The sequence below is a fragment of the Filicampus tigris genome, chromosome 1, assembly GCF_054856515.1.
Source record: "Filicampus tigris isolate MCC_2025a chromosome 1, RoL_Ftig_1.0, whole genome shotgun sequence".
NCBI classification, from domain to species: Eukaryota; Metazoa; Chordata; class Actinopteri; order Syngnathiformes; family Syngnathidae; genus Filicampus; species Filicampus tigris.
In genome coordinates, this window is record NC_141217.1 from 33,063,146 (window position 1) to 33,086,614 (window position 23,469).

General features: G+C 45.6%; 2 protein-coding genes across 5 annotated transcripts in view; one reads left to right on the forward strand and one right to left on the reverse strand.

Annotated features, from left to right (window-relative positions):
- Positions 1-12,613, reverse strand: part of magixa (MAGI family member, X-linked a) — a 23,598-nt gene extending 10,985 nt beyond the window's left edge. The window contains exons 1-16 of one of the 3 annotated variants that reach the window (XM_086034190.1): positions 12,260-12,613; positions 9,249-9,300; positions 8,921-9,158; positions 8,472-8,588; positions 8,237-8,356; positions 7,544-7,714; positions 7,110-7,287; positions 6,962-7,029; positions 5,889-6,056; positions 5,434-5,603; positions 4,277-4,355; positions 3,963-4,122; positions 3,205-3,730; positions 1,551-1,614; positions 1,279-1,482; positions 907-1,164 (exon numbers count right to left, since the gene is read on the reverse strand). In XM_086034190.1, the coding sequence (XP_085890316.1) occupies positions 907-1,164; positions 1,279-1,482; positions 1,551-1,614; positions 3,205-3,730; positions 3,963-4,122; positions 4,277-4,355; positions 5,434-5,603; positions 5,889-6,056; positions 6,962-7,029; positions 7,110-7,287; positions 7,544-7,714; positions 8,237-8,356; positions 8,472-8,588; positions 8,921-9,158; positions 9,249-9,290 (2,563 nt within the window). In that variant the 5' untranslated portion in view covers positions 9,291-9,300; positions 12,260-12,613. Of the gene's footprint in view, positions 1-906; positions 1,165-1,278; positions 1,483-1,550; positions 1,615-3,204; positions 3,731-3,962; positions 4,123-4,276; positions 4,356-5,433; positions 5,604-5,888; positions 6,057-6,961; positions 7,030-7,109; positions 7,288-7,543; positions 7,715-8,236; positions 8,357-8,471; positions 8,589-8,920; positions 9,159-9,248; positions 9,301-11,426; positions 11,849-12,259 lie in introns of those variants that run through there. The other 2 variants (XM_086034182.1, XM_086034199.1) reach the window with 2 other exon arrangements.
- A 4,268-nt stretch (positions 12,614-16,881) lies between these two features.
- The window catches only part of cacna1fb (calcium channel, voltage-dependent, L type, alpha 1F subunit), a 39,901-nt gene continuing 33,313 nt past the window's right edge, over positions 16,882-23,469 (forward strand). For both annotated transcript variants that reach the window (XM_086034224.1, XM_086034232.1), the window contains exon 1: positions 16,882-17,187. In XM_086034224.1, coding sequence (XP_085890350.1) covers positions 17,169-17,187 — 19 coding nt within the window. In that variant the 5' untranslated portion in view covers positions 16,882-17,168. The remainder of the gene's footprint in view (positions 17,188-23,469) is intronic.

Genomic DNA, 23,469 nt, shown 5'->3' on the forward strand with positions numbered 1-23,469 from the left:
TAAAAAAAATGGCTGGACTAAGCATGGCCGGAAGTGGATTTTAGTCCGGCCCACTAACCGGTGTGACGTGCTCACGAGGCGGCCAAATTTCATCTCAGCCTACTTGTTGGAAGGCTTCTTTTTAGGCTTCTTTCAAAACAACTTGTGTCCGGGAGTATATTCAAGCTGCGCGCAGCACTCAAGTATGGCACATCATGCACTTTCCTACTTCCGGAAATACGCCGCAGCAAAACTGCTGTGTAGTGGTTTGCTGGCATGCTTTTATTTTGAAGGCCGGGAAGTGTGAAGGAGGGCAAGAGTGGAAAAGAAGTAACTTGTTGAATGCTTGCAGACTTGTCGTGTGTTGGACCCAAATAATTAACCAAAACCAACCTCAGGGCTCGCAATGGAAGTTAGTACACGCAGCTGGGTAAGTATGTGAGTAGGTGGTGCATTTGAAGCGTATCCGCAGCGGATTTGAATAGTAAGTTAGCCAGCTAATTGTCTTTAAATAAACCTCTTCCGTTAGCATCTCTCCCTCCTTGATTAACCACCACTCATTGAAAGTTTTTTTTTTTTTTTTTTTGGCGGGGTATAGATTTTACAGGATGGCAGCAAGGCACTTCAAATGGAGAGGATCATAGCATACACACCATGCTTCTAGCATGTACACAATCGTGAACCCATGTTACATAGTCAATTGCATTCGCTACTTAAATTGTTCAACGCAAATTAATCAGCCTCACGTGGGGGTCATCAAGGGCATATTAGCTAGCACACTATTATGTGTCGTTTGAACTCACCTTTTCGCATTCAACTCAAATTTTGGTACCACTGTAATTCCTTCCTCCATTCCAATAAAAAGTAGTTGTCAGTATTTACTTTCAAAATGACCAAAAAAAAAAAAACGGAAACACAGCGACTCACCCCCACGGTTGACTTCTTGGGATGAGATGACGAATCCGAAGCCTTCGCCAGGCCGCCTCATCAGCTCCACCTCCACCTTCTTCCCCTCCCTGGTGTCCTTGGCAACGGCTCCTCTGATTGGCCCCCCCGAGATCTCCTCCACTCCCTGTAGGTCACGCGGCTCTAAGGTCAAGGTCACAGGAACGGAGTCCAGGAAGCTGGTGCTCTGGATGAGGCCTGAGGTGGGGGGCCCGTTGGGCGTCTGGCTGGGCGGGGTTCCTGCAAAACAAGGGAGCACACTAAAGAGTCCGGAGGAACAATAGATACAAATCCACAAATGGCCTAGTCCTGCCTCAAGGTCATTTAAGGCAAGAGCCATGAGGCCTGCGGTACCTGCTGCCGGGAGGTTCCCCTCCAGGGGGGCTTCCGTTGCCAAGCCAGCCTGGCTGAGCGGCGGCACGCCCCCCGCCAAGGCACGGGAGGACGGGGAAGGCAAATCGGTGGAAGTCGAGGGGCGGGAAGGGGGGCTTGTGAGACCGTGCGGAGAGGGAAGGGTTTTGTACAAATTAGGCGTGACCACCGGTGTGGAGCCGGGAGCTGAGGGCGGAAGATGAAAAAAGTTCTAGCATGTGACAATCATCTGTGATTGTGTTGAGCGGGGGTACCTCGTCGGTGCACCAGCAGAACCACGTTGCCCTGTTTTGAGTGATCCTGCAGAACCTTCTGGACCTGAGGAATGGAACGTATGCGCCATTACTGAGCCTGCACCATCATGGGCGATTATTCCATTTTGGGGCTGTTCGATTTTTGCCTAACAAGAAAATCACGATTATTTTCCCTCATACCCGTTTTTTTTACGATTACGATTTCTTTGTATAATCCAAAATAATGAAAAATGAAGTATTTTGAATGACTTTTATTTAAACTTAATTCTTCTTTCTTTGACCTCAAAATGCCAGTCAATTTAACTTAACACACACCGAACAATCCATTGGGGTTAACAGCATTTTACTTACACAATAGATTTCAAATCTGTCCTTAATTGAACCAATAATGAAAGAAGAAAGTGCATATACCATCTGAAACGAAATCATCAACATGGGAGAAGGTAGACAGTCAAGTCTGTAAACCAAACAGTCTGTCAGCAAGTCATTTTGCCAACCAGCTAGTGACTAGCCTTTCACCTTTCTCCCCGGTCTTACTTAAACATAAATCAATGATTAGTGCAAAACGGCCCCCCAATAAAATACGGATGCATAGTCCGGCTGCACCAGAGGTCCGTTGTAGAGGAGAAAAAAGGGACATCTTTCAGATGTTGCGTTAATTGCTCATGAGTTGTATTGTACATGCGGGGCACACACTACACTACACATCTATTTTTGCCCGATTTATTAACTTAATGCTCACTTGCCTGAGCAAATAGCAGAATCGCCGGTAGCCATGGATGTCGTTGTTGTTTTTTTGGACTGCGCGCTCGCGGGAGGAAATGCAGAGGAAACTACGGAGGCTTAGATACACCAAAAATCAAAATCAAAATCGAACCTGCCGATTTGAACATCGTTTTATCCAGATTTCGCTTCGAGATCGCTTAATCGAGCAGCCCTATCCCATTTCATCGACGACTTTGTATGTATTCGCCGGAATGTATTTCAAAGCGTGTTCCTGCTGACCATTAACATGGCCGCGAAAAGGCAGGAGCTAGTTCACAAAATCATATACAGTAATCAGTGTTGCCAACACTAAACAGTGGAGCAGAGGTGACTAACGTGGTGCGCCCTGGGCCCAAGGTCCACGTGATTAGCCCGCAGGCCTGTTCTAAAAATAGCTCACAAGTGATGGGACATTGTGAGTTTCTAGGAATGTTTCAGAAGTGATCATTTGAAAGTGTAGGCACCACCAATAATATCATTAAAGCCTCACTCTGCTGCATCTAAAGCCTTCCAGCAGCCACACCCAAAGCGGGCGTTCCCGAGGCCCGCCCACTTGATTGGGATCAAAATTTGGCGATTGCTTCAATGGAGATGAGGCAAGCCGCAGTAAAATGTGTGTGGGCACTTGTCGGTTTCTGAAATCAAACTTTGATTTTCAGGTTTTACAGAGAAGTTGTTTGTTTGGTTGTTCTGCGTTCGGAAATGCAACCCGTTGGGATGCATTGATTGGCGGCCTGCTGGTAGGCGTGGCTCTATTTTCGTCTATATTGAGCTTTATTTATTTATTCGTTTATATGTTGCAAAAGCAGCCATTTATCCACATGATGGACGGACGGATTTTTTTGGTTTTTTTCTTTCTCCCACCATGGAAACTCGTAAGTGTCCTGACCTGAGAGAAGTTGAGGTTCTGTACATCGGCACCGTTAATCTTGACCACGGCGTCCCCCGATTGCAGGGAGGGGCACTGCCTGCGGTCCCAGACCCTCCTCACCACGGCCAGCTGACCTCCCGGCCCTCCCGCTGTTATGCTGAATCCCAGACCGCCGCCCTCACAGCGCTCCAGCGCCACTGGCACCAGCTCGCCAGCGGCGAAGGACCCTGTACCCAGAGGGAGCACCAGGCCCGTGTTTGCCAGGGGGTGCTGAGGGGGCACTTGGTGATTGGCCGGGCACCCGTTGAAGCCGCAGGGTGCGATCTCCCGGGGCGGCGTGGGAGGTAAGCAGGTCTGCGGCATCAGGGGGCGCTGCAGAGGGCCGCCGGGGGGCGGAGAGCCACACACTTTGGATGAGGACGCGGCGGGGAAGGTGGATGTGGACAGGTCGCTCTCTGATGACTTGGAGCTCTGATGGTGGAGGAGGGAGGAGGAGGAGGAGCGTGTGGGGAGAGTGTTGCTGTTGTAGCCAATCACAGAAGACCTGCGCAGAAGGTCATAGACAGCGCTTTCAAGGGCAGTGGTCCCCAACCTCTTTCATACGTAAATCAGGTGTGTTCAAACGACGACCATCGTGCCCCACTGTCCGTTATTTTTAGTATTCATATTTTTGTTTGGTGGTGTGTAGTGTGATTTTTATCATGTAAAATGGGTGCCTTGGATCACTGAGGGTTGTGAAACAACCTCAACAGCTAACGGCGCTAACATAAACTCACCTACGAGCGCCCCCGTCGGAGTCGCTGTGATTGGCCGACATTCTCTCGCACGGAGGTGGAGGATGGCCCGCGGGGGGGTCAGAGGAGGTGAGAGTGGGCAGAGCCGTCAGCCCATTGGTCAATGGCTCAACCGGATAGGACGGCGAGGCTTGGCAAAGTCCTGGCGTGACGTCAAGACGTTGAAAAGAAAGAGAAGGAAGAACAAGACAACCGTGACCAAGGCAAGCACACTCAGCAAAAAATAGCTCTTGAACGTCGAGCGGGAAAAAAATAGTCAAGTTCAAGAAGAAGAAGTGTGTGTGAGCTCTGCTGACCTGACCCGCTGCTGGCGGCATCCTGCGCGTGGCTGTACGTGAGCGGTCCGCGCTGGTGGTTTTCTGGGGGGGTCTGCGGCTGATGGGAGGAGTTCACGGTCACGTGCTCATGCGGCAACCATGTAGCGAGTGGTGACAATGGCGGAACACGTGCTTATAACAAGGTAGCAAGTGTCATGACTAGGAATGTAGTTCACTCAAGCCCCGATTCCATTCGATTTTCAGTTGCCGATTTTCGATTCGATTTTCTAAAAATCGATACCGTGCTTGTTTCTGTGCGCTAGTGTGGTTCTGCAGCCAGCCACAAACGCACTTGCGCAATGACGTTCGGCGCAAGCGCAGAATTTGATCTACGCGTTGAAAATGTGCTATGCGTCTGGAATGAAAAAACGTTTCAAACGTCATTTTCTCGATCAATTTAATTCACCTGATTTTTCAATTTGTCGAATCGATTCATCCGAGCGAATCGACTTTGAATCGATTTTCGATTCATCGTTACATCCCTCGTCATAACGGCGTAAAAAAGTGTGACAACGATGTGACAAGCATGGATAACGGCAGAGCCGTAGCCACGGGCAGGCCATAGGGGGCCGTGCCCCTCCACCAAGATTCTTGTGCCCATCCATTTGAGGCATGAATTTCGATCAAATAATTTTTTTTTTTTAATTTTATTGTTATTCATATTTTATTTGATCATATTAGCTATTTTTGTGAGGTGAAATACAAATGTGACTTGCTCATCACTAAGACATTGCAAATACAAAGAAAGAGCTCAGGGCTCGAGACTCACTTTTTGTATTGGCTGCACTTTTTTCATGGTTGCACCTGCACTTAAGCGAAAATAGACCACGACATGGACGGGAAAAAAAACGGGCTTCCGACTATGCTTAGCCCGACTATTTTTTCAAGTTTCCCGTCTATCGCCTACAAAATGGCCGTCCTAATTTAATGACTTGACTTGACTCGCTTGAAATGTAGTTGGGACTATTTGAATATTACCATGGTAACTTGGGACTTGCTTGAAACGTCAAGTTTTAAAACTTGAGATTTAAATATGACTGACTCCCGCCTCTGGTAAGAAACGTGACAAAGATGTCACGCGCTGATAGTGCATAACGAGCGCAGTAACGCGGAAACAACGGTCGGCGCCAGCGTACCGTGTCCATCGCGTGTTTGGGACAGCCGTCCGGGTTGTAGAGCATCGGGTACCCTCGCCTCAGAACCACGTCCACGCTCTGACCCATCGGAACCGACTTGAGCATCTCCACCACCTCTTTGTGCGAACGGCCTAGCACACACGTGTCGTTGATGTACACCAGGATGTCGGCTGTGAACGCACATGCGGCAAAAAGTTGAGGAAAGTTATGGTGCATCATACTGTAGGTTTGTGCAGGAACTTCACCCAAAAGCCACAAATCGCAAACTTTAGCAAGTAAGTGAGCGTATGCGCGTTTGGATTAGCGGGTCACGAGGATTAAACATAATCCTCCCCGTTGAAATCTCTCGCTTTAAGAACGCGTAAAAGCTCTCAGTCACATGATAGTCAAGGATGATTGACAGCTCCCGACATGGTTGGGTCACGTAGTGGATGCGGCCTGAGTGGCGGGAGTACCTTGATGGAGGGTGGGCGGTCCCCCGGGCGTGACGCTGTACACCTGCAGGAACTCCCGCGCTCGACTTCCTCCGACAATGTTGAAGCCGAAGCCTCGCGGGCCTTTGGAGAGCCGCGCGTGCACGGAAAAACCTTGCAGCTGACTCGGTTGATCTGTGAACTCGGGGACTGGAGAGCATGCAAGTGCGCCATCAAGTGGGATGACCGGGTAACAAGTGGCGATTAGATCCAGGTCAATAAGCGGCGGCGAGGACGCAACAAGTGGCGATTACGCGTGTGTCAGTCGCATAACACCAATGGAGATGACATCACATGGGTGTAAACCGCAACACGGGTATAATGACGACAACACGCCTGCGGAACAAGACGATGAAACGAGTGCGATAAAACCCGTGGCAGTTCCTGGCGCGTGCGACACGTACGGCCGCGCAGTTCGGCATTGCGACCTTAAAGCCGATGTCAACCCAAAGATATCTTTTTCCATGTTCCCGGCGGGAAAAGACGTGCGATAAATTCATACGGAAATCTATGCTTTAATCTAACTACGACCAATCAGATGCAACCTTAAATGCGCATTGCCATCCAATAGGAGAACAGTATCTAAGGGGTATTTCTAACGCTAACGAACTTACCGGTAATTGGATAAGAATACAATCATATTTTTCAACATGAAAAAAAAAAAATCTTTAATTAGACAGTAAAGATGGAATTTCTTCAGCCACACGTTAAATATCGCAATATCGTCGATATTACAACATGCAACACCCGTATCGCATATGGCATCTTTGAGTATCATTTCAGAACGGGCGAGTGCCCTCTTTTTGCAAATAAAATATGGTCACCCTAAAGTACGGCGATGACGAAAGAGGGTTCCTGCCCTGAACAAACAATGAGGTGAAAAATGACAGTGGCATAACAAACAGCCAAACAAGAAGAAGCACGATGATGTCGTAACAAGTGGCGATGAGGAAGCAACGAGCAACAGGAATGAGGTCTGTGCTGCCCCCTGCTGTCACACGCACACGCACACACATGCACGCAAAAAAAAAAAAAAAAAAAGATTACGGACTCACGTTCTGCTGAACAGGAAGTGCTGTCTTTGTTTTGGGCGCGAAGATTCAGCCTTGCCTTTGACACGTGACTGACAGACATGCTCATCATTAATATTTGCATCTTTATTTGTGTTTTCTTAGCGCACGCTGGGATTTTGACGCCACTCACTCGCCATAGAAGGTGTCAGCGCCGTTGCCAAACGTCATCTCCCACGTGTCGGCCGCGGGGGCTCTTCCTCTTGCCGCTCCTCTTCCTCCATTCTCCATTCCCTCACCGCTGCCTGCCAGAGACTCGCCCCACGATTGGCTGGCAGGCAGCGCGGGGGGCGGTGCTCCGGCCGACCCTCCTTGAAGACAGAAGGTGGATCTCATCCCTCTTAATTGCGACCCTTCAACTTACGACCCAGGCTAAACTTAGCTCGTAACCAACAAACCAAACCAAACGAACCAAAATGTACCACTTCGACAATACTTTCTTGACGCCAGTTACTACTTTCCTACCAGCCAGGGATTCGGCGCCGTTTTGTGGCATCTTAGGGCATTACGGAAAGAGTGCAAAAATTGGTGAATAGATTTATACTACTGTAAAAAGTGTGGCGCTACCAGACAGGCCGCTGTCCTCCTCGCTGTTGTCTTCTTCCACAGTTTTTTCCAGGTTGCTGAGAGATTTACTCCTGGTCCTGAAGTTCCTCAGCAGGTTTCGATGTTCCTGGTATGTAATAGGTGGACTGTCCGGACTTATATGGACCGGGCGCGGCGTCCCGTAATAGTTGCCTGTGATCGGACGGCAAAAGCATCTCTTTTGGATCAGAAATGTTCGGCGAGGTGACAAAACGAAATAAAATACAGAAAAGATGATATTTTTAGTGAGCGATTTTAACGTTAACGCGGAGGCTCGAGTGGCGCCGGATTTTTGCTTGTCCATTGCCACAAAGACAACTTGAATACTGTTTTGGAGATGTGGGGTTATAAAGACATTTTATGCCGTGTCTCCTGACTACTGTAAGTGAACCGAAGTGCAGTACTATTCTTGGCTGGGTTTGGTTGTCATGGTAATCTTGTAGCAATGTGTTTTGTTCATCTTCTTTTTTTTTTTTTTTTAATAAAAAAAATAATCATCACTGCCATTATAATTCGCCTATCATAAGCTTCAACATTCTTTGGTAAACGCCAAATATCAAAATACCAAATATCAAAATACTTCAGCTTACTTTAGCGCAAACCCGGTAGTATTATTCGTCCGCCCTAACGATGTGTAAAAGACACACAAGCCGACAGACGTTTGGTGGCCGTTACCTTTGAACTTTCCGCTTTCCAGCAGCGCTCCCGACTCCTCCAGAGAAAAGAACTCCTCGATGGACACAAAATTGTAGTCCACGCCACCGATCTCCCCGTCACGAGGCTGCCGGGTCGTACCTGCCGAGTGGAAATGTGAAATGTCATCACAATGCAAAGGCATCGTGTCACGCGTGCCATCTTGTGCGCGCGCGCGCGCGCGTGCGTGTGTGTGTGCGTGTGTGCGCGCACGTACAGGGCACAGCGCGCAGGTAAAGGTTCTCTCGGATGAGCTGCTGCAGCTGACTGTCCATGGAGGTTGGTGTGAAACACTTACTGAGGTACAGGCGGAGATCTTTACACAGAGACGCACCTGGGATATGGTGACACACACACACGCACGCACACAGTGATGTGACAGTCAAAATCATAGCGTTTACCCATTCATATCTATTTTCCCATCATATATCCTTCAATCGTTTTAAATCTATCTAGCTATCTCTCTAGCTACCACGCTAGCTAGCTTGTTTTTGTTTTGTTTTTTTTGTCAAAGTAGTACTTTGCTGCCATCTTGTGGGATCTTGGTGGTGGTCTGTCAGTCTCAAATCATACAGTAGTGGTCCCCAAACAAGGACGCGATTGTTCCAAATGTTGTTCGGCGTTTGCCGATATCATAGCAAAATAATTAGCATTAGCCCGGGTCACCTGGTGAAACGGTCTTGATCCTGATCGGGTGAGGACAGGAGTTGAGGACGCCCCTGACGTCGCCCAACGTCATGCCGAGTACGGGCGTGCCGCCGATCTCTAAGATGATGTCGCCCACGGTGGCGCCGCCCCCGGGCGCCACCGTCACAAAAGGGAACTCGCCATAGTCCGCGCCGCCCCCGATGGCCAGCCCCAGCTCGCCGGAGCTTCCGCCCAGCGGCACAAAGCCCTCCTGCACCTGCGCAGAGAGGATGGACGGATGGGTGGACGGATGGCCATCATAAAGGCAACTGTTAACGTTAGCGCGTTAGCTTGTCGTGGCGTATACCTTGGAGCGCCAGTGCAGCTTCTTCACCGTGTTTTTAGACATGGCGGCCGAGCTGAAAACAGGAAGTCCGTAAACATCATTCACGTATCATGTTTTGCCATTGAAGTCATTCCTGCCATCCTTTTCCATTTTAGCCTATCATCAGCTCTAACACCAACTGCCCTCAGTTCTCTTCAGTCTTCCTCTAGCTCTCTTCCCCATTCTCATCACCCCTCTAGCCATATACTTAGTATCTCTCCTCTGGATGTGTCCAAACAACCTAAGTCTGCTCTTTCTAACTTTCCAAACACCAAACCTTGGCTGTCCTACTGTCCCACGAGTGCCTCTTAAAGACAACCAGAACATCTTTCTTTCTTTCCACTTCCTGCTCTGCTTTCTGTTGTCTTTTCAGTGCCACTGTTTCCAAACCATACATATCATTCCTCGCCTCATCACTGTCTTAGAAACTCCATCCTTGCAGAGACTCTGATATCTGCCCATCTATTTTTTATAAATAAATCAGAGTCTTGTCAAGGATTAGAAACTTTTCTCAAAACTAGAACCTTTTGTTGAGACTAGAACCTACTCAGAGGACTGGTACCTTCTCTCTGGACTATAATCGTTTTTGGCGACTAAAAACTCTTGAGAGTAGAAACTTCTCTCCGGACTAAAACCAAGTGGGAGTAGAACCTTCACTTGATTCAAGAATCTCTCCTGGGGACTAAAACCTTTTCTCAAGACCTTCTCCTGTGGCTAAAATATTCTCAGGGGATTACAGGTTTCTCTCAGGTTAGGGTAAGAACTTTCTGGAACCTTCACTTGGGACTAGGATCTTCTCGTGATGGGAACCTTCTCTCGAGACTACAACCTTTTTCTTGGGACTAAAACATTCTCTGGTGACTAGTATCTTTTTTTCTTGACTTAAAATCTTCTCTTGAGAGTGTAGAATGTTCTTTGGGAACTATCACCCTCTTGAGACTAGAATCTTCTCCCAAAACCAGAACCGATTCAGGGGACTAGAACCTGCTCCTATGACTAAAATCTTCTCCAGGGACGAGTACCTTCTCTCAAGACTAGAACCTTTTCTGGGGACTAGAACATTTTCTTGGAACTAAAACTTTCCTAAGGAACTAGTAGTTTCTGTCAAGACAATAATATTTTCTTGGGACTAACACCTTCTTGTGAAAGTAGAATCTTCTCTCAGAACTAAAACGTCTTGGGGGTAGAACCTGCTCTTGAAACCAGAACCTCTTCAGGGGACCGCTATCTTTTCTCAAGACTAGAACATTCTCTTTGGATCAAAACCTTCTCAGGAAACAAATATCTTCTCTCAAAACTGTAATTATATTTGTAGGACATTCTATTGTACAGCATTAAATTCTCTTGAGACTATAACCTGTTGAGAGTAAAGGTTGAAGGTTAAGTCTCTTCTGGGGACTAAACCCATCTCTCAAGACTAGAACCTTCTCTATGGACCACATTCTTCACAGGGGACTAGTACCTTTTCTCAGGGATAGATTCTTTTCTCCAGAATAAAACCTTTCCTTAGGGGTAGAATCTTCACTTGGGACTAAAACCTCTGGGGAATTTAACCTTGTCTCAAAAATAAGACATCCCTTCGGGGGACTAGAACCTTCTGCCGAAAACCATCCCAAGGGACCAATATCTTATTTTGAGACTAAAACCTTAACTAGTTGGGACTAGAATATCCACTTGTAATGAGAACGTCTTCCTTTCTGAGGACTACAATCTTCTTGCGGGACTAAAACCTCAGGGGACATGTACCTTCTCTCGAGCCTACAACCTTCACTTGGGACTCAAATTTTTCCTTGGACTAAAGTGTTCTCTCATTGGTTTGGTGTTTATCGAAATCCTAAACAGGAGTAAACACTTATAATCATTGTATTAAAAGTGACATGTTTTTAGGTCATATCTGTTTCTCTAATAACTTAACGAATGACATGCATTAACTTTGTATGCTTTGTAGATTATCGCCTAAAGAAGTTCTGTCCAATTACTTGCATTGGTTTGGATTAGTTTGTCTATGGTGTGGACACTATCTGGCCTTTCATGCATGCGAACACACATACATTGACTAGACTCTTAGTCACACACCTAACACGCTAACTAAGCACCCATCCACAGAAAAAAACACAAACGCATCCTAGGAGGTGAAGTGTCGCTTCCCGTGTGTGTTACCTGAACAGCGTTTTGTTGTGCTCAGCTCTTCGTGTTGTCACTTTGTGTGTGTACGCGTCTGTTTGTGAGTGCGTGTGTTTGTGTGTGTGTGTGTCTCTACAACTGCGGTTGTCACTCGCTCCTCCCTCTTTGACAGGGGTGGTCAAAGGTCGCATTTCAGTTCGTTCAAGGTGTGATGAAAGGAATGTGTGTGTACACTAAAGAAACCAAATGTGCTATATACTCCATCTATCCATCGATCAATCTATCTATCTATACAGTGTTCCTCCCAATATTGAGCGACGATTGTTCCAAAGGTCCTTAAATGTTAAGTCAAATGGCTGAAGTCAACTAACCTGCTAACAACCACCGTGGCTAGTTAGCATGGTTGGTGTTAGCATAAAACGGTTTTCTCTGTGAGTTAATGGTTTACTCATTTCTATGATGTCATTTTTTCCCACGGTGACGTCACCTTAGAGCCTGAACCCTGAAGAGGAGGCTGGTTGGGTACAGTCTGTTGTTAGCTTAGCATCAACACACATCTAATATTCAACAACAACAATGTAAAAGTCATCAAGTGTTGACAAAAGAAGCGTGCCGCGCGCACGCACACACGCGCACACAACGGATAGTGGTAGCTGCCGAGGAAAGACGCGCGCGCACGCACTCAACCTGCAATAGTGAGCCCGCCCCCTTTGCGCGTGCCTGCCTAACAATGTGCTGACAGCGTCGTTTTGACCTGCAGCTCCCGCGCGCGCTCACGTGCACGACCCCATACACATTATAACGCCTTGTTTTTCGCCGGTCAAATCGTTGTCACGCACACGCATACACAGAGAACCGTGTACGTTTACCGTCATGCTCGTCCAGCGTGTTTCCCCGTCGCGTTGTTGCTATCCCGGCTTGGAGCCGCTCGACGCTTCGCTGAAGGCAGCTGCAAGGTGCATACGCGCGTGCGTGCGGTGGGTTTTAGAGGCGGCGGGGGGCTTGTTGCCAATGCGCGTGCCCGACGGTCCCTGCAGGTGAGGATGCAAATCGGCGAGAGAGTGAAACGCTCGCGCGCGTGTGTTCGCTACAACATCACTCTCGCTCTCCCTCTCTCTTTCTCTCTCTCTCTCTCTCTCTCTCTCTCTCTCTCTCTCTGTCTCCCTCTCTCACTGTCTCTCTCACACTCTCGCTCTCAGGCGCGTTTACGAACATAGCTAGCGTAGATGCGCGTGCAGGGTTTCGAGGGGGCGTGGCAGCTGGAAAGTTGGAATGAAAGCCGGAAGTGGAAGTACGAAGTACGGATGTGAGATGAGAAAACCTACCGCGATAGAATTCAGGATTACCTCTCACAATTAACTGAAGTGCTCTCATACACACTAGTATAGCTCTCGCACCCAATTAAAACAGTCGGACATACTCTACTGAATTTTTGTTCACACACACCGACTCATGAGATGATACTGAAATGCTCTCATAACACTACTGAAACATTCTCATACAAACTACAGATTTGGTTTTGCTCACACAAACAGTACTGCAACACAACACACTCATACGGACAAATGATGATGGCTTTCATTCACGCTAGTGACATACACGCACACACCCTTGATTTTTTTTCACTCACATACATTAATTTAAAGCTCTCACACACTAATGAAATGTTCTCACACATGACAGGTTTTGTTTGCTCTTTGTTTTGTTCACTAATGCACCCGACTAAAGCAGACTCATACACAGAACTGAAACACTCTCGTGCAGACTTTTTTTCACTCACACACACACTACCGAAACATAACTGTCTCATACACACTATAGTGAAATGATTTTGTACACAGTAAGACATTAATAGATAAGGTACTGCTGATTTTTTTTGTTTATACTTATAGTAAATAATACAGTAGCCTACATATGTGTATGAGACAGTATCAGTTAAGTGTGTGTTTCATAGCTGTCATTTTCTTATTGTTGCCACCCATTCAGTCCACACTAGTAGACAGTTGCGAGTTTCACCCTACAATTTCATGAATAGAAACGTGTTGCTTGAATACGTTTTCAAATGAGGAATTAAGCACCGTAGTCTTTTGCGTGCAAGCATGAATACAATCTACAAAGCAATAGGAACCATGCTGAGGTAGGAAATGAGCTGTCATATATGTATCAGCTGCTCTCTGGGTACTGAAATGCTTTCATCCGCACGACTAAGACATTCTCGTACTGAAACACCTGAAAATCCTTCACACAACTAAAAAGCACAGAACCAAACCCATTTCATGTACACTCCTGAAACACTGTCACACACGACTACAAAAATGTTTTCGCTCACACGCCACTGAAACGCTCACACGCATTTTTTTCACTCATATACGCAGTAGTGCTGCGGCCGTTCTCAAACACTCATATACACTACTGAAACGCTGCCACACACGCACGCTCGCACGCACTCACACGCACACACACTGACATGCCACTATTTGTCTGTTTACTCCCTGATGTTGACTATATAGACAAACAATCGACTGGGCGTCCGTTTGTCTACTGTATGCCCCGAAATTGACTCATGACCAATCCATTGTATTTATGTATTACATATAAGTAAATATTTCTGTTACAGTGTGTTTACTGTTGAAACATTTGCTAGTTCCGCATATAGTTTCGTCTTTTCAGTCACCATCTGTTCACGTCACGCGCGCACACGCACGCACGCAGGCTGCAGTTACTCTCCTGTGTGGCAGGAGGCAGCAGAGCTTCATTGATTGTGTCAAGGCTGATGCGAACAGCGGGTTATACTATGACAATAAAAAGTACAAATGTCTCCAGGTTGTGGTCAATTACTTAATGTTACTTGGGAAATTATAAAGAAAAAATTGTAGCTTCCAAACCAACCTCACCCAGTTGAACTGAACTTACTGTAAAAATACCAGGCCTTACTTGAAAATGGAAAGGAAATTATATTTATTGATTATATAATTTTTTAAAGATGGTTGCTAATCTCCCAAACAGTTTACATATCTTATCTAACCATTCTTTATTCATTTCTTTATTTACTTTATATTCTTCAGATGTTTCAAACATTGAACCTCTTCAAAGCTCTTATGTATTGTTTATCATAATAGGCAGAGATGGGCACTTTACCCTATTTTGCCGGTCCGTATCCCGTCCTCCGTCCGCAACCTGGGCACCCTTCCGTCATCGTCCCTCTGTCCTTATTCATCAAAATAATCGTTGTCCGTCCCCGTCCGTCCTCGTCCTTTTAAAGCGCTTCCGTCATTACATTCGGTCAGTCCGCCCCCCGACACACACACACACAAAAATGCATGCATGACATGATTTAAAGGTTACTATCTGGCTAATTTCCTATTTACATCCACTTAGCGGCTAGTAGCATCATGAGTGGATTGAACTGTTTAAAGCACAAGTCAACCCAAACATATTTTTTTCAAGAATATGTTCCCAGCATGCCCACTAGTTTGTGAAATATAAGTTAAGCAGCAAAATGCACTCATTTTTAGCCATCTTTGGGGGCAGCCTGACGGCTGACCTGTTTTCTGAATCTGAGCCGTGATTGGTCATTGTGAGCAGTTGTGCGGTAAGATTGCATTATGACTTAATGCTATTGCGTGCGTTTTATTGGACATACTTCACATGCAAAGGGATAAGGTATGTACTCAATGTTAACAGTTAACATTACTATCCACCTTTTTTCTCGTCAGTGAAATGGGCGCCCTCTAAAGGTCAGACTATGTGAGTGCAATGTTACGGCAGGGAACGCACATGAAAAAGAGTGTACAGTGTTCTGCAGGCTGTAGTAACGGTGGCTCCGTTGTATCGCAGAAGAGGACAGTGGTTTTTCCTTTAAAAAATTAAATAAATAAAGACAACACGTCAGTCGCTACTTGACCTGGTCAGGGACGATAAAAGTTACAGGGATGGACGAAAACCCACTTCCGTTCTTGCTTAGTCCGTCCTTTAAAAAAAAAAATAAAAAACTTCTCATCCTATGTCCTTCGTCCCGGACGGACGGTACGTTCCCGCCCCTGGACGGAATGCCCATCAATGATAATAAGTAAACTGTCTTGTCTTGTCTTAAACTATTTTGTTTAAATAAAGTATAAATTATCCAAACATTGACACACACGCACACACAAACAGTGAAAATCTGCTATTGTGGTCTAGAAACATCACAAACGACGAAGACAAGTTGGTTGACAAACAGGAAAAGAGGTAAATCTGGGATTATCTGGTTACACATAGCACACAAACACTATCATAAAAAATACACACACACACGTGCTCACGCACACACGCACGCACGCACACACGCACGCACGCACACACACGCACGCTCACACACAAACTATAAATAGGTAGTGAAGGACAAAGGTAATGAATGTGAAGGTGAACGTCAGTTCATTCTCAATTTCACCTTAAAGTGGAAGTCAACCCAAACATATTTATCAAGAATATGTTCTATGCAGAGTTGAAACAAGGCAATATGATTAATATAAAATATAAGTTAATCCACCCATTTTTAGCCATCTCAGTGAGCGGCCATTTTGTCACTTCTGTCGACTGAAAATGACATCACAACTGCTCAGGGCTCTGGTAACGACTAATCACGGCTCACCTGTTTTCTGAAGCTGAGCTATGATTGGTTGTTATCTGAGCCCTGAGGGTGTGTGATGTCATTTTCACTCGACAGAAGAAACAAAATGGCCGCCTCCTGAGATGGCTACAAACGGGTGGATGTCTCATGTTCCACAAACGTAATATAAATCAGAATGCTGTGTTTCAACTAGCGGGCCTGCATAGAACATATTCTTGAAAACGATATGTTTGGGTTGACTTACGCTTTGAGTGATTTCAAGTCCTGTTGGCTCTACTGTGATGTCATCAGGCTACATTCAAAATAACTCGTTTTACACAATCACACTTGCCATCATCATATTCATAATCGGTATTCATGTGTTCTGATTGTGTTCATGTCGGGTGTAATTGTGTCAGTTTTTTTTATTTTCACAAGTCAGGTGTGGTTGTGTTCATGTGAAGCGTGATTTTTTATTACATGTCAAGTGTCATTGTGTTAATGGCAGGTGTGATAGTGTTCACATGGTCAGGTGTGGTTGTGTCCATGTCAGGTGTGATTTTTATTACGTGCTACGTGTCACTGTGTTGACACCAGGTGTAATTGTCTTTACTTTCCAGATGTGATGTTGGCGTATATGTGTCAGCCGTCAGGTGTGTTTATGTGTCTAATGTGATTGTGTTCACACGTCAGTTATGAGTGTGTTTACATGTCAGGTATAATCGGGTATAATCATTGACTTTTTTTTTTGGGTCACATTTCTATTCTCTCTGTGCCTTTAATTTATTTGCAGCTGTCCTCCCCTTTAACACACTGAGCCTTTTTCCTATTTAATCCCCAATTGGGGTGGGGGAGGAGGGCAGAGGAGAGAGAGAGGGACAGAGAGAAGGAGAGATAGAGAGAGATGAGCAGAGGAGAGGAGGAGGAGGAGGAGGAGAGATGAAGAGATTCCGATTAGTGAAGCCGAGCTGAATTTCTCTCCTCTCAGCCTCTCGTTCTCTTTTCACAACACTCGGCTTCGTCACAGGAAAGAAAAAACTGAACGCGTCACATGAAACTGTGAGTGACGAGCAGCTGGGGCAACTAGACCAAGTGGACCGGGCCAGCATGCAAAGTTTTGTTTGTTTGTTTTTTTGGGGAGCCATGAAGATGGGACCAATATGAACGCCTGAAGTGCACCACCAGAAGACATGCAGCACAACCACAAAAGTAAGTCTATCTATCTATCTATCTATCTATCTATCTATCTATCTATCTATCTATCTATCTATCTATCTATCTATCTATGCAGTAAAATATGATGGTGCCAATGTTAGCATTGACAATGTATCATTGAAGTTAACCGTAACAATAATAGCGAGACCTAAAAAATGATAGCATTAACACACAAATATTAGCATCAATGTTATAACTAATATTAGCGTTAACGTGATGACTAATACTTCATTATACACTCAGCCCTAAGGGGGCACGAGCCGGTCCCGAGCCGGGATGAATTCAGAGGGTGGCGTCAGAAAGTGCAACCGCTTCAAACTTTGCTAAACAGTGATGAGCGTCCATCGTTAGGAATTTCATACTGGATCAGTCGCGGCTCAGGTTAGCAACGTCCGCCATCTGTGCACCGTGAGGTTGCCTGTGGAAACTCAGATGCAGTGGGTCGAAGATGAAAGCATGCGCTTAAGCAGAAAGAGAGGAGGAACGCACAAAGCCTACAACTGAAGGTAGGGACTTTGAATGCTGGGATCATGACAGGAAAAATAGTTTGTTGACATGCGGATGGGGTACATGGGACACTCTGAGGGCAGGCTCTCCGATGTCTGGGGTTGAAATCACTGAGGTGGGTAGAAAAGCTCTTTAAAGAAGGAAGGGTCCACTGCACACAGTTGAAAGCTGAGCTAATTGTTAAACGGGGAGTTCAGCCAACCGATCTACGTTTTGGGGACTTTGTTTTGTGGACCTGGAGAACAGGGGGCAGCGGGGGGTGGGGAATGCTTCGGGAGTAAGGTGTACCGACCCCCTTGATACGGGATGTCCAGTCCTTGTATGAAGCGTTGTCAGAGTTCCGGATTGTTGGCATTCATTCGGGTTTGTTTCCAAGAACGCTTCTCTTTGTTTCCTATTCTGCTCATAATTTTACAGGACAGAATTCCAAGATACAGCCGTGCCGTTGAGGAAATTTGGTTTGGTGGCCTCAGAATGACATGTTTGGTTTATGCAGATGTTTTGGTCCTGTTGGCTACATCGTGGCGGCGATCTCCAACACTCACTGGAGTGGTTTGTGGCCAAGTGTGAAGCAGTTGGGATGAAAATCAGCACCTCCAAATCTGAGGCCATGGTCTTCAGTTGCAAAAAGGGTGGAGTCCCCAAGGTTCGGGGTGCTTCCCCAAGAGGAGGAGTTTACGTATCTTGGGGTCTTGTTTACGACTGAAAAAAGAATGAAGTGGGAGATGGACATGCAATTGGTGCAGCACCTGTAGTGATGTGAGTCTGTCGCAGGGGCGGAGCCATGCCCAGATTGACAGACTGCCCACCCACTGGGATTCATGAAAAAAAACCCATACTTTTAAATTGTTAGTAAATTATTATTGGATTCTTTTTGAATTGGTGTTTCGTTGTGTTTTTTTTTTTATTTTATTGAATATTAACAATGGCATAATTGTGGTTGCCTAAGGAATATTCGAACTTCATATTATTCAGTTCGTCGTTTTATTTGAATACGCGAGGTTGTCGGGACAGGAGGATTGTGCTCAGTGAGAGAAATATTCAGGCCCACCCTGATTTTTCCAGGCCCACCCGTTAGCCACGTTCTGGCTCCGCCCCTGGTCTGTCGTGGTGAAAAACAAGTCAAAAGGCGAAGCTCTTGATTTACCGGATGATTTTCGCTCACATCCTCACAGATTGCCATATGTGTTGTGACGGAAAAAACGAGATTACGGTTGCAAGCGGCTGAAATGAGTTTACTCCTCAGGGTGTCTGGGCTCTAGTTTAGAGATAGGGGGAGGAGCTCCGTCATCGGGAGAGACTTAGGAGGAGGGATGCTATAGCCTGGCAAACTAAACCCACTTTCTTTATGCAGAAAAAGAAATGGGTCTGGAAAGCCCCCCTTCAACCGCGGCTCTGCCCCGGTTCAAAACGAACCGTGCAATCAAATTAATTTGCGGTGACATATTCTTTTGGGAGCAACGGCACTCTTCGGTGGCAGATTCAAAATGACGCGTGGAAGTGACGATAGTTTGCTTTGTTCAACATTGATGAGGTGGCTGGGCATCTGGTTAGGATGCGTCTTGGACTCCTCTCTGGTGAGGTGTTCTCGGCACATCCCACTGGAAGGAGGCCCCAGTTACGACCCAGGGCACACTGGAAAGAGTATATTATATCCCCTAGATCAGTGGTCGCCAACCTTTTTTCTGCCACGGACCGAAGTCTATACCATTCGCGGCACTGTAACTTTTCAAATAAGTCTGTTTATTTTACTTTTTTGCTAGCTTGTGCATTTAATATTAGCATTACGCGAGACAACTTGACATGAGTTAAAAGTCAGTCATAGATGGATGTATTGGAGAGAATCCGGTCACTTTTCAAAAAAAATATATTTTGCAGATAATGCAAAATAAATAAATTGGAAGTCATGTTTTTTTTTTTTTTTGTGCGTCCCGCCGCCAAGTGGCCTGCTGCCCGGTACCGGTCGTTGGGCCGGTGGTTGGCTACCCCTGCCCAAGATGGGCTGGTAACGGCTGAGACCAGGATAAGCGGAAGAAAATGGATGGATGTTGTTGCTTTAACATTAGCATATTAGCATTATTGTTAGCACTAATATTAACTTTAGTGCTAACATTAGCACTAATATTTGCATTTACATTGGAGCTAATATTAGCATTAATGTTAGCACTAATATAAATATTATTGCTAGCACACATTTTAGCATTGATGTTTGCACTATAATGAGAATTAACATTGACACAAATGTTACCTTTAATATTAGCAATAATATCCGCATTAATGTTAACACTATTATTAACATTATCACTAATTCCAGCATTACTGTTAGCATGTCCATCCATCCAGCCATGTTTTATGACATTCCACTTTTGAGGTCAGACCTCCTCAGGTCCAATTGGAAGATGGCCTACCTCATGATGTCAGTGCTAATGTTAGCATGTTGCTTTAGTCTTTTTACTCAATGTCGGTTATTTTTCATTTATGTCCTCGATCAATGCATCATCACATGAACATTGACCTCCACACACCTCAGTGAGAGTCCCTTAATCCTTCCATCCTGGCAGAGGATCAGACTTCCTGCTTGCGGAATTAAGATGGCGTCCGCCGACGTCCTGATAGTGTTGTCATGGAAATGAGCGCTAAATCGCCAGTTTCCATGGCGGTGGAGCTAATCCCTCCAACCTTTTGTTCCAGTGCCTTGTATTTGACTCAACGAACAGAAACACTGTGAACGAGCGGCGGGTACTTGTCTTTGGCCATGTCATACGTCACACCACTACATTATTCCACTACACTACAAGTATTCCAGTGGCTTGGTGATGAAAATCTATGGGCACTTGCTTTAAAGCGGAGGTCAACCCAAACATATTTTTTTTCAAGAACACGTTCTATGCAAGTCCACTAGTTGAAACAGGGCATTCTGATAAATATTGCGTTTGTGGAATAAGTGTTAATCCACTCCTTTTTAGCCATCTCTGGGGGCGGCCATTTTGTCTTGTGATTCAGAAAACAGGTCAGCCGCGATTGGTCGTTGTGAGCAGTTGTGATGTCATTTTCAGTCGACACAAGACAAAATGGCTAAAAAACGAGTGCAATTTTGCTACTTAATTTATATTCCACAAACGCAAACTTCATCAGAATGCCGTGTTTCAACTAGTGGGCCTGCTGGCAACATATCCTTGAAAAAAATATGTTTGGGTTGACTTCAGCTTTAAGTGTGTGTCAGTGGACAAACTATGGATATATGGATAAATTAGCTTGTAATTTGTGTAAGGTAAGCAGAGCTGCATTGAGGAATGTGATGTTAGCCGCTTCTGTGATTGGCTGGTGACCAGTCCAGATGCTTCAGCTCACCCACAACCCTAGTCAGAAGAAGCGCGATAGACAATGGATGGAGGAGACACATTACGCCGTTATGAAGAAAAAGAAAAGAGCAACGATGTTGACTAAATAACCTAATGACCTTCCCAGCTGGACCAGGCTGGAGGGCACACATGCACGCATGCACAAACACATGCACGCACACACATGCGCACACACGCAGAGTAAGACAACAGCGAAAAGCAGGAAGTTAACAAGGCGTATGAGGGTTGTGTGAGAGTGATGCTCAGCTACACACACGCACCCCCCCCCACCCCCCACCCCGCACACACACACGCGCACACATGCACAGTTGGTGGTCCGACAACAGAACCCAGTCCCGCTAAAGTGGGCCTCGACTCAGCTGAAGGACTTCCTCCAAAAGTCTTACAGCCATTGAGGTCACGCAAGTCCACACACACACACGTGCATATGCACACACACGCACACAAACACTCATACATGCATGCATGCATGCACGCTCGCTGCTGTCAGGATGATCTCGGTTGTCTCGGGATAATTCGGGCATAATTAGACGGATTCTCATGGGGCAATGCAGGGCTGTGTGTGCGAGTGTGTGGGTGCGTGCGCGCGTGTGTGTGTGCGCAGCTCCACCAGCTCCACAGACACACACACGCACACATATTCAGACACACACGCAACAAAACAACGTGAGCAACAGTCATGTGACCTGCACTGTCCTAACCTCGGCTCCTCAGCAGCCTGAGGACAAAATAATCATGTTAAGTTAGTGCAGCAGAAGCAGCAGCGCCCCCTGCAGGCTCGCTACACTCTTTACCCGCTCATTTATTTGCTTCCTTTTTATTTGCTAACTGACGATCACTCCGCCAATCCTCCCGATGATTATTCATCAATTCAACAGTGGTGGGGAGTAACAAAGTACAAACACTTCATTGATGTTATTATGTAGACTTTTCGGATATCGGTACTTTACTTGAGTATTTATTTTCGGATGAGTTTTAATTTTTACTCTCTTTATTTGAAAACATATGTGTACTTATCATTGCTTACTTTGTAAAAAAAAAAAGTTTGGTACTTTTTTCAACCTGTGCTGATGACAGCACGTCATAAAATTGAACTAAATGTGAATCAGGGAGCATTAACGGCGATGACGAAATAGATTCAGAGAATCAAGATATTACCTATCCACGGACTTATTTAAGAGAATTCATTAATATTGTTGGCACATCATGTTGCCAGGAAAATGTTATTTTGATTTAGAGCCATTTCTTGGTTTAAAAAGTAAACAGTGTTCAAGTCTTTTTTTTCATCTTCTCATTTCGAGCACATGTAAATTAAGGAGGAAGTCAAATTAAAGTGGAAGTCAACCCCCAATTGTTTTTTTTGCAATAGTATGTTCTATGCACCTTCATTAATGAATTAAGTAGCAAAATCCACCTGTTTTTAGACATCTCAGGGGGCGGCCGTTCTGCCACATCCTGTCGACTGAAAAGGACATCGCAGTTGCTCAGGGCTCGGATAACGAAAAATCACGGCTCACCTGTTTTCTGAAGTTGAGCCATAATTGCTTGTTATCTGAGCCCTGAGCATCTGTGATGTCATTTTCAGTCGACAGCAAGTGGCCAAATGGCCGCCCCCTGAGACGGCTAAAAACGGGTGGATTTTACTGCTTAACTCATATTCCACAAACGCAATATTAATCAGAATGCCATGTTTCGACTACTGGGGCTGCATAGAACATATTCTTGTAAAGGAAATTATGGGGTTGACTTCCCTTTAATAAAAGAGGAAAACTACTTTTGTTTTTCCAAGTTTTCAAAATGAATATTGTATATGCAACACAATTCAAATTTACTTATGTTTTTATTTAAGTTTTTAAGTCTTTTACTTAAGTGAAGCAGTTGAATCAGTACTTCTACCTTTACCAGAGTCCTTTTTTACACAGGTATCTGTACTTCAACTTAATTACAGAGTTTGTGTACTGAGCCCTGCAATTCAGTCATGCTAGCCAAGCATGTTAGCGCGCGGAGGCACTAACAGCAGACAGCATTAGCACGCCATTTTGTCTTAAAGTGTCAGCTGTTGTGTCTGTGCAATGTGGTCGCCATGATGGCAGTGAGGATGTGTGTGTGTGTGTGTGTGCGTGTGTCTATGTGTAAGACTTATCAGCTTTGTGTCACAGCTGGACACAGCAAGGCATTGTGGGAAACAGGAAATCTAGGAAAATGACAATGTGAAGGTCGAGCGAGGCGGCAATAATCTCACTGAGATGTTCATAGCGTGTGTTTGCGTGCGCGCGTGTGTGTGTGTGTTTATGGTCCTCAGGTAATAACTAATGCACACACACTTCATGGCCCATATTGCACACATACACGCACACACACAGATCTAGGTCACAGCTGTTCACTACAATGTTGGTGTGTTCACGTC